This window comes from Artibeus jamaicensis, unplaced genomic scaffold, assembly GCF_021234435.1.
Source record: "Artibeus jamaicensis isolate MK-2021 breed Jamaican fruit bat unplaced genomic scaffold, CSHL_Jam_final scaffold_833, whole genome shotgun sequence".
NCBI lineage: Eukaryota > Metazoa > Chordata > Mammalia > Chiroptera > Phyllostomidae > Artibeus > Artibeus jamaicensis.
This window is the reverse complement of record NW_026522056.1, coordinates 15,406,166-15,417,571: the sequence shown is the minus strand read 5'-3', so window position 1 is coordinate 15,417,571 and position 11,406 is coordinate 15,406,166. Positions and strand designations below refer to the sequence as shown.

General features: G+C 45.7%; 1 protein-coding gene across 1 annotated transcript; it reads right to left on the bottom strand.

Moving 5' to 3' along the window:
• Nucleotides 1-601: 601 nt before the first annotated feature.
• Nucleotides 602-9,497, bottom strand: LOC119036908 (low-density lipoprotein receptor-related protein 4-like). The gene is made up of 6 exons (XM_053660083.1): nucleotides 9,086-9,497; nucleotides 8,149-8,274; nucleotides 6,578-6,802; nucleotides 2,110-2,421; nucleotides 1,222-1,362; nucleotides 602-699 (listed from the first exon to the last, which is right to left on the bottom strand). Exons 1-6 carry the CDS (start codon nucleotides 9,318-9,320, stop codon nucleotides 602-604), a joined length of 1,137 nt encoding a protein of 378 aa, XP_053516058.1. The 5' UTR covers nucleotides 9,321-9,497.
• Nucleotides 9,498-11,406: the final 1,909 nt, after the last annotated feature.

The window sequence follows — 11,406 nt, the reverse complement described above, 5'->3', positions numbered from 1 at the left end:
ACAGGGACCGGTATAACGTGAGCACTGACTTGTGGAGATGTGTAAGTTATGCTATGAAAAACAACCAGTTAATACTCTCTAGCAACTATCGTAGCAACCTAACAGATTTGTTAGTAGAATAACCAAAATTGGGTTTGTTACCAAGAAGTTGCCTGTTTACTGACACACTTTACCACCTGAGAAATATGTTCCTATGCCTAATGTTTCTTAACCTTTGATATCAGGTTAAACCAACCAGTGAATCCAAAAGTAAGACCATTTAGCCCTGGCTGGTGGGGCTCACTGGGTTGAGAGCCAGCCTGTGAGCCAAAAGGTCGCTGGTTCAATTCCCTGTCAGGACACATGCTGGGTTGCAGTGCAGGGCCCCCAGGTTGGGGGGTGTGAGAGAGGCAGCCAATAGAGGCTTCTATTGTACATTGATGTTTTTATCCCGCTCTTTCTCCCTTCCTTCTCCACTCCCCCCCCAAATAAAATCTTTTTCTTTCTCTTTTTTAAAGTAAGACACTTTAGACAGAAGAGGGATATGAGAGACCACTATGGGTTGGGTACATTAAAGAGAAAGGCTTCCGTCCCTCTTCACGTCCACTCTTCCTTCAGACTTCTAGCTGCTTCTGCTGACAAAGACCCCTGACTCCTGTGATAGGATTTCTTTTTCTGCCTCAAGGTCCAAGATCAGACTTTTGCGCTCTATGCCAAAGGCTTACATGGGGGAAAAATGTAAACCGGCCTTAGGCAGGTCCACCTGAATGACAAGGTGCAGCCTCTACAGAAAGCGAGAACTGCTGATCTCGGTCTCCTCAGCCCCAGAGCAGCTTCGCCTCGGGTCCTCCCCGAGATGTTACTGCTACGGAGAAAGGGGGTTCCTTAGTGAGATCAGTTTGGGAAACTGCTTTAGAGCAAATTCAGTGGATCTCCTCACTGCCAGACTGAGAGCTGTAATGTGCTAATGTGCAAGGCGATTGTCAGAAGGGACACAGCGTGCTGACCTCTCCTGAAGAGTGGCTCCAGGGCCTTTGTCACCTAGCAGTTTTGAAAACCAGGTTCGCGTCTTAATCTCCGGGAGTGTGGACAAGTTAAGGAAAAGGCCTGCTGAACTGTGGGTTTGGACAACAGCCACACAAGCATTAAGATGCCTAGGATGTCATCCTATCAAAACACACCGAGAAGAGCCAGGTAAGGTGGATCTCAGGGAATAAACTTCACAAAAAAACACTCACTCACCTGGGACTTCCTGGCTCTCAGCCAGAATGACCACTTTTCTCACGTGTGGCTCTTTGGACACCGAGAAGGACTCCAGCGTCTTCCTGTTCCAGAGCACAAGAGCTGCTCCACTCGTTGTCACCAGGTAGGGCTCATGGGCAGCTATTACGCCATCACTCCAGGTCTTGTTCAGAACATACGTTCTGTTTTTTAGGAGACTTAGACTTTGCAGCCCTGAGGAAGAGGCAAGCTCTTGCAAGTCGACACAGAACAAATAACCAGTGACAGTGGGGTACGATTTGTTTGAGGTACAGTGACCCCAAGTTGAAAATAAGCACAGATTCTCCCTATTAAGCTTTGTAGGTTTAGCTTTATAGTTAAAGATAGTCCAATAAAGTGTGGAAAGCTCTAGGAAAGGGACAGGCCGAGGTCTGCCATGTGGGCACATCAGATGTGACCTTATCGTCCTCCGTGTTTGCCCTAAAGCACCTGGTCATCGGCACGGAGCTGCTAGGCCTCAGGGCTGGTTTTTCAGTGAGGAGACTATCAAGTCGGGTTGCACCGTATAACTTGTACCTGTTACCAAGTTATAACCGAAGCACCTGTATTTCACTTGCAATGGGAGTTTGGTTTCATTATTTCTTCTATAGAGGCAGAAGCAAACTTTGAAAACTGCAAAAAGTTATTAAGTATATTACTTCTGGTGTTTTATCTTTTAAATAATAAATCTAGACATATACATAAGAACTGAGTTTGTTGTAAGTGACTCGTGTCCAGCCTTGAACTGTGAAAAACAGAATTTCAGCTTATATCTACCTAGCTCTAAGAACAACCAGCATCGTTATACTATAAGCAAGACTCTCACCATCCCCTCAAGCTCCTTCCATCTACTGGCTGCGTGGTGCTCACCTAGCCCTTTGGTGGTCCAGAGGATGCTGGATGAGCCGAGGTCTAAGGCCATGTGGGTGTCTGCTGTCCAGGTGCCTCTCCAGACTTCCCGTCTGTTTTTGCCATCAAGGGTCATACTTTGCAAGTGTTTCCCACTTTCCACCCAGTAGAGCACCCTCTTTGGCCAATTGAGAAGAAGATGAAGTATAATGCTGCTCGCTCTGTAGAGTGTATGTGTGTCTGGGCCAGTAATTCTAGTTCTCTGAATAACGCTTCGGTCACAGGCCACCCAGAACAAGTTCCCAGTTGCTATGTCCACGTTTGCTGAGCAGACTGTAAGGAGGAAAGTAAGTCCCATTAGAAAGGGCAAGCAAATGCGCTTTCTTAAGTTTTGGGTTAAGGGTAGAAGGAAGATCACTGGGGGATGTAAAGATCAGTCTCTAACAAAGACCAGGCCACACACCTTGTTTGCATGATTACTTCCCATTATGCCTTACTCTGGTACGAGCTCTGTGTCTGTCGTAGGAGCTCATGTAGTCCATATAACCAGCTGACAAGGTCAGACACTCACTGCATTTTATAAATTACACGTGTAAGTGGCAAGGCTTGCATCTGAATGCAGATCTGCAACTTCCGATTCACAGCCCTTCTTTGTTAGTCAATTGCAGGACAAGGGACCAGGACCGGCACTGCTATAGGAAAGCAGACACGGAGCTAAAGGGACACCACAGCAGTGGCATGAGAGGTTGTCAGCAGAATGGATGGACGGTGAGGAGACCTACAATTAGAAGGCACCAATAAGACAGGGACCAGGTACAGAAACGCTATGAAGTGTGGCTTTTTAGATGTGAATGAATAACAGGCGCTAACCTACAAAGCACTGCCCCTACTCCCATCCTGCCCAATGCAGCTAACTGTACAATTGGGTCTAAGCGAGACATCACCTACTATGGGGTGCAGGAGAGCGTGAAGGTTAGGACCAGGAGTAAGCTAGCAAGTTAAAATGCCTGTTTGAGACACCTCCTAAGTAAGGTGTCAGTTAGTTCCTGTGCCCCACTTTCCACTAATGTATTAATATGATAGAAACAGTGCTTCTCTCACAATGCTATTATGAGGGTTACAGTGAATGCATACAAAAAGCTTAGAATAATGTCCATTGTTTTGAAAGCAGTGAGCTGGGCTGGCTTGTACAAGCTCATAGCAGCCAACTAGTAAATTCAGCAATTCAGTAAGCTTGTCGTTCAATGCAACCATTATTAAAAAGTAAATTCTATCAAATTACATCACATTTGAAATAAAACTAAAATACCTAAACCACTGCTTAATTATTTTCTTACACCCAACTATTACCTATGCCCTTGGTTTTTGACCTTGACTGCATCTGTGCGGTGGAAACATTCCATGAAGGCCTGCTGCATACCTCCTCCCATCGCCACGTTTAGGGACGTTCCCTTCGTCGTGTGCAGCCTGGCATCGTGGGAGTTTCTACAGCACAGAACTTGGCAAAAGCTACAAGCCTAAAACATTTCCTCTCTGGCCTCTTACAGAAAGAGGTTGACAACTCCTGGTCTAGACTTAAGATGACAGAGAAATGTTACTATTTCAGATTAAATGTATATGTGCCGTTACATTTTAAATACCACAAAAAACAAGGAAATATGTTTTTCTAGTGTCTGAAAACGATTGTCCAGCTCTGCAATAAGTCACTTGTCCTTGATGAACTAACTCCAACTAGTCTCCATTGTCTCACTTTCATCTCACTCATTCATAGAAACACAAGTGTCAAACATTCACGTTAAGGCCACATCCATTCAGTAATGGCATCAGAAGTCCAGCATTTATCCATCGTTGGGTTTTGTTAAATCTTGACAGAATTGCAACTGCAGATTGGGCTAAGATCCAAGGGTTCAGAATAAGAAAGTGATTTGTGAAAATTAGTTGGCTGTATAGAAATTATGATAGAGAATGTCGTATATCTCATCATTTGTCAAGTGTACTACACACCCTTTGTAACGGTTAGCTTATTATAAACGTATGTGGGCATGCGTATGCACACTCCTCCCCCCAGAGAGCCAGTCGTTGAGTATATCCCAGCACACACTCAGTACGATATTAAGAATTCAAATGTGAACCACCGGGGAGGTGGACAGGCAGACAGGGCATGGCAGCGGGCGGTGGGTGACAGACTCGAGAAGCTGGTACACACGGGGTGCACTGCGCTGTAAATTCTTCCTACCTCCCGGGTCTCAGAGCGGGAGCAGGTCTTTATTACCCCTCGTGTTTTCATGGGGAGGGATTTGCCTAGAATTGTGCTTCTGAATTCTCCCCATAATCCTCATGTCACTATTGTCAAGGAAAGACATGACCCTAAGGGGGCACATTAGTAAGAACAGACTGGCCACACTCAGTTTGGCTTTTCTTTGTTGGGCGTTGGCATCTGCAGAGAACATGTGCTCTGTCTGGAGTTAGACTTAACCTTGGTTATACTCAGGTTCAAGGTCAGAAACCCAGGGTCAGGGTCACAGAATATGGCCTTTGAGCAGTTCTACATGGGTTCTTACAGACATGCACTCTTGTCTAAGACAGAATTTTGAAGCCCTCCCAATTTCATCTGTATTCTCCAGCCTCGTTTTCTATACGAGGACAAGATTAACACACCGAGAGAAAGCACCGTGGATGCACTTGCTGTGAGGATAAGCTGAAAGCTGGTGCTCTGTCGTTGACAGGAGGCCCTGAGCTCTGGACACAAGCCACGACAGCCGGGGATGAGCTGACTAACACCTCGACAAAGGCCTGCCTGGCAAAGTCAAGTGGTTCAGCCACCATGCAGGAAAAACACCCCTGCGTGTCTCCCTTACTCTCCCACAGTACTTCTGACATCACGCGTGTGGGGTCATGCCTCGGCGCCACACAATTCTGACACTCCACCGGGGGTCCCACATTCCATTCAGTTCTGACAGCATCTACCTGGAGGCAGCATCAGGTCTGACAGGTTGAGAGCTCAGTCCCATAAGACTGCCCCCACTTCAGAGGCCAGTGACAAGTCCCAGCTTGTCACCTGCACTCTGACCGACTGTCTGTAAATCACAGTTCCCACAACCCCCTCCTCGGGCTCAGTAATTTGATACACTGGCTCAGAGAACTCAGGAAAACACTTATTCACATTTGCTAGTTTATTATATGGAGACGTGTGAACAGCTTGATGAAGGGATGCACAGGTGAACCCCTGATGTCTCAGCTCAGAAACTTCTGTCCCCGTGGAGTTGGTGTCTGCCACCCTCCCAGCAGGGGCTCTTTGAACCTCAATTTGTATGGAGGCCTCATCACATTTGCATGACTGATTGTTAACTCCATTTCTAGCCCTTCTCCCTCTCTGGAGGATGGGGAGTGGGGCTGAAAGTTTCAAGCTTCTAAATATGGCTCAGGTGTGTGGCGACCAGTCCTCACCCAGGAGCCACCAAGAACTGCTCGTGGTAACAAAAGATCTCATCACCCAAGGAATTTCGGAGCTCTGTGTCAGATGTGCCAGGGGCTCAAGAAATTAGCAAAGGTCTTAGAAGCTCTGTTCCGGGAACCGGGGGCAGAGACATACACATACATAAATGATTCCCCAGCCGCCCGCCACAGGGAGTGAGCATTCAACACTAGAGGAAGCTCAAACGAAACCGTCAGCCTCTTACAGTTCCTTGGTATGATCGTTGTAACACAGCTGGGGGAAGGCAGCATTTTGATTAAGTAGAAGTCATTCACGATCAGGGGTTTCCTAACAGCCATCAGCTGTGTGACGGGCCACTGCCCATTCCCGTTTCTCCGGAAAGTTCTCCGGGTCCGGTCCCGGAGCTCCTAGGTGCAGGCGCTGGGCTGCCCGCAGGACTCTGGGCAGGGCCGGCTGCTCCGTGGTACCTCGGGCACCGTGCAGTGCTCCTTCCAGTGAAGCACGTCCTCCGCACTCGGGGCACACGGGGCACACCCAGCCAGAGATCAAATCCCTCACCCGCGAGTCCGGGTCTCAGTTTCAATAAAGGAGGTGTTTACATTTAGCCTGAGAACAGGGAGCGACGGGGTGGAGTGTGGTATTTAGGAGTGTGGGAAGGGAGAGAAAGTATATATTACCATAGTAAGAAAATATCTTGTGAGTCCTCTGAAATCTGCATTGCAAATTACTTCTAAATCAGTGTAAGAAAATCTGCAATGCAAAATTGAAGTATTTAAGGTCCATATCAATCCTATTCAGACTTAAGGCCAGAAAATAAATTTTTTTAAACCTTATTATTGACCCCAGGACTTCCCAAATTATGGTAGCCTTTTTACAGTCTGAGCACCTCTCATAAGAACGAGGGTAAATCAGAGACAGAATATTTCGATTAGTTAAAAACCACTGTTTGGCATTAAGTTTGATTCAGATCAGGAACAGGTAGGAGTTTTTGGCCTTTTTAAAATTTTGGTGCCGGAAAATAAAGGACAAATGCAGAACAGCCACCCGCCTTACCTGTCCGCTCTGTCCAAATCTCCTGCTTCTCTCCCGAGTAGCCGGTGGAGCAGAACAGATGCCCCTCAGCAGTGGTCCAGTAGACCAGGTTTCTCTTCCAGTCAACATCCAGAAAATAGATGTTCCTAAGATGCTCTTGAACTAGGGTTCTCTCTATCGCAGTTCCCATAAAACCAACTTTCAACAAGTAGAGACGTTTGCCAGAAGAAAACACTAGTTTTAAGTCTACCAGGGAAAAGGAGAGATTTTCTGTCGATCGTTCATTAGATAAGCCCCAATCTCCCGTCTTCAGTGACACTCCCTCTTTAGCTGAGGCACCCCTGAAAAGGGACCTTAATCACGTTCCCTCTGGAACCACACACACAGCAAGAATGCCCTTGCTTCCTCAGAGAAGGACTCATTTGGGCAAGAGAAGCTCAGCTTTCCCAAGGCACTGAGTCCTCTGAATTTCTGCTGTGAGGTGAACACAGAAACCCAAGCGTTACAACTGGGGGGCTGCTCCGCTTGATCGGGGGACACCATCGAGTCCCTGCTCATAGCATATAAGTCTCAGTACAAAGAACTGCAAACTCTATTGCCCACTGAAAGAAAAGTTACTTGAGTGGTGAACTGCATACACAATGTTCAAGCTACAGTCTAAGCCGAAGTCTCAGGTTTGGCACACCAGCTTGTCACAACATGGTTGCATCTCAGGGCTCCCCGTGAACTGTGCTGTTTAAAGGTAGAGCACGAGTGCATTTATGTCATTTCAGGTCATTTGGATAGAGAGGTTCAATGACTGTGTAGCCTTGAATACTGCAAAGACGGAGCAGCCACATGAAGGACTGTGTTCACAATATTGAAGTGGACACTCTGTTTTCAAACATAAATCAGAACACACCACAGTCAAGACTGTAGAGGGTTTCTTTCTTCTTCCAACTTAGTTGTTGTTTTTCATGCAAAACTGAGCAGTGGAAGCAATTTTTTTCCTGTTATAAAACTAATCAAACCCCAAAAGCTATTGATGGATAAATGAATAAACACAATACAGAATGTATGTGTATATATAACGGAATATAATTCAGCCTTAAAAAGAAAGAAAATTCATGTTACAGTGTAGATGAGCCTCAAAGACATTATGTTAAGTGAAATAAGCCAATCACAAAAGGAAAAATACCGTATGGCTCCACTTACCCCAAGTACTCAGAGCTGCCAATTCAGAAACAGAAACTAAGATGCTGGTGGCCAGGGAGGGGTTAGAGAAGGACAAATGGAAGTTATGGTATAGTGGGTGTAGAGTTTCAGTTTGGGGAGATGAAAAATTCTGGAAGTAGATGGTGAGGTGGCTACATGAAAATGTGATTGTACTTGGTGTCGGTGAACTGTCCACTTCAAATGGTTACAATTTTATGTTATGTATATGTTAGTCCCTCCCTGCAAAAAACCTAACTGAGGTCTTTTGATAGCAAACATTATCAAAATCAGTTGTCAATATAAACGTGCTTGAGCCAAAAACGGAAGCCATGTCATTTCCAGGACCACCACAGAGCATTGCCTGCGAGAGCCAGGCCCGTCTCACCCGGCGGACTTACCGCTGCATGTGCCAGAAGGTAGAAGGGACATGCCCTCTGGACAAACACACTTGTAGCCCTTGGGATGGACAGGGGACAGGAGACATAAGTGGCTACAAGAACCTGGAACACAGGCCGAGTATCTGCCTATTTTAAGACAGAAACAGATTAGATTCAATTTCAGATGCATTTATCCACACTAGTTCAAAGATGAATAATACTCAGGTGGAGGTTAGCCATTTTAACGACAGGAGGAATCCCAATATACTCGTTACCTTCTAGGTGAGGCAAGCTGACCTTCGAACACTCACGGTCTCCTGTCTCTCGTATAGTCAATAGTCAGCTTAGGCCAACAGAGGTTCAACAAACAACATCTTCTCTCTCAGAGTTAAGGCAAAATGACTTGCCTTATAGGAAGTCATTTTAGTTTGCTTAGAGGAAGACTCCCTTAGATGTGAACGGTGGTCTGGGATCCCCACTTTGGTAAGTTTCTTGGACCCAAATGAGAAACATTCTCCAGGTAGAGCCTGACATATAATTTCAGATTAACAAAGAGTTTTAACTCCTAGTCAACGAATCTTTGACATCCTTCTATAAGCAGAATGCTGGGCTTCGTCCATTTTCTGCTATTGGTTGTCATTGCCAGCGAATAAGCTATTCTAGCCCTTCTGTGAACAGCTTATGACCCTGTTCTGTGTACTTCAGACATTAAAAGCCTGGCACAGCACTAGGCAAGCCCAGGGTACCGGTCTGGGATGAGTTTCTCAGTCGATGTTTTTGTTCAATCCTTCTTCCTGAGGAGTCCTGTGTGAGTCTGGAATCATACCCAGAACATTGCCCCTGCCTCAAAAGAGCAAGTTCCAATGACAGACCATGATAGAAACTTAGGTACTTTCTATTTACTATTTAGGAGACATGCTGATTTATAAGCATTTCAAAAGCGAGCCCTTGGACTTACCCTTAGGCTGCTGGGCTTTGTGGAGCACCGAGAAAGCAGATACAGAAGCATTTAGCAGCACTGTTCTCTCCTTTGGGGTACGAGGTGAAGTATGAAAGAGCTGTGTGTTATTTGCCCAGAAAAAAGAGTTCTCAAATACAGCTAGTCCTGCTGGACCGTCATCCTCCGAGAAGATCTCAGGGAAGGTGTGCCTCCCGCTGCCATCCACGTTAACTGTCTCTATGGACTGAAGCATTGGAGAGTCTCGTGAGAGCAGGGAAGCATTAGCTGATGCTATTAGTGTACCTCAGTTTCTTGGACACTGATTAAATACCATGTTGAATATCACATGATATTCAACATGTTGGAGATGGACTCATCTGGGGGATTCATGGTGGCGAATGCCAAAGCCAGTGTATGGAACTGCTTCTTGTACAAATGTATGTTGTACAAGAAGCTACTATAACTTACTATTTGTATCCAGACATTGTACTACATCCCTTCCTGATAGTTTCCAACTGCCCTCTGAGGTCAGATCCTCTCTCTTTTCAGAGAGGGTAATGAAGAACCGTAAGTAGGCAAAATCACAGCCAGCAGTAATAGGCTTAAAAACATGACTCCCAGGCCCGTGCTTTAGCCACTGTGTCCTTCAGTGAAATGCTTCCAAAAGTACAATAACACGAACTATATTTAGAACTAGAAATACAAGTACAAGGCACTGAAGTACCTGAGTAACTGCATGCTTTCAAGAAGTGGTCTGCCATATTAAGAGGTTTGGTGTCCTAGGCACAACGTAGAACCTGACCTATACCACCAGGAAACTTCAGTGCTGCGTTTCACTGTAGGGCGTTTAAGACAACCCCACTATGACTCCCAGCCTATGTTGATCTAGTCTAGATCTGCACAAAAATCCTGGTCAATTATAACTTGCTCTTCTTTCTCACTTTTCACAGCCAGAAGATGCTTCACAGAGCTGACACGAGCCTTAAGAGAATTTTGTACTTACCTGTAGTCATTTCAAGCCCCAGCTAAAAGGGTTTACCTTTGCTTCCAGACCTCTCTATTGTACCTCTTTATATTTACTGATCCAGTACAGCCTGCCGGTCACGTGGTCAAGTGTCAGTCCCACAGGCTCCTCCAGGTTTACAAGCACCTTCCTATCGGAGCCATCCATCCCTGCAGTTTCGATGGTCCTCATGCCTCTCTGACCTCCATTTACCCAGTACAAGTACCTGGGAAAAGCCAAAGCGCAAGGCATTAGAGAACCCCGCAGGTGTGCATACGCTGTTCTGAGCAGCCAGGCCCCCTCAGCCGTCTCCTACAGGCCTCACGTCGCTGCCCTGCTAGGAATGCTAAAGATTTCTGCTCTTACACTTTGAAAAGTTTGGCTCCATATGTTCAATTTAGACTTCAAAACTGAGAATTATTTTTAGAGCAACTGAGACCTAGGTTGAAAAGGTTGAAGTGTTCTCTTATCAACTTAAATATCTAAGGTAAGCAATGATTTTGGATTCACTCCAAAAGAAACACTACTTACTTCTTCTCAGGAAACACGATGAGTTGCTCTGGCATGAGATCTTTTTCCAAGATCCTGACGTAGCCTCTGCCATCACTTAAACCAGCACAGATGACCCTTGCAAAGCTGCTGGCCCAGTACAACTGTCCCGTGTACCAGTCCAAAGAGACACTGTTCACTGTTTTAAGTTCTGGGGACACAGGAGACAGTGTTATGTTCCTGCACTCTTCTGTACCCATCTCAGCTTGAAAAATGAGACTCGGACAGGACTTTTCTACAGCTTCTGATTTCAAGCTATTCAGTGAGGCACAGAGGACACACAGGGAGTGACTGCAGGTTCTTCTCCTGCGCACCAGGCAGTAGGGAGAGAGAAGGACCTTAGCAGAAGCATAATCAAGGAACCCAAGAGAATGCGATTTCAGCTTGGGTTCTGTAATACTTATTACAGAAATCTTAGGTGAATTGTCACAAACTCTACCTCTTCATTGCTATCACAGGACTTCCACACGCCCAGGACTATGCTAAACACTTCTTCACATGCACTGTCTCGTTTAACCCCCACGCTGACACAGTGAGGCAAGTGCTATTGGCCTCATCTTATGAAGGTGGTTCACAGGGGTTAACAACTTACTCAGAGTCACAGACCAAGTGAATAGGGCTGAACCTAACCTTGGCCTGAGCCCATGTTCCAAAACTTCATTTAATTCTACAAAGCTCTTGTAGAGCATACAAACTACAAAGTCTTATCTTAAATTGGGATTTTAGGTACTGTCATGATTCATGATAAGTGAAACAGAGGAATGTATCCAGATGAATACATACATTT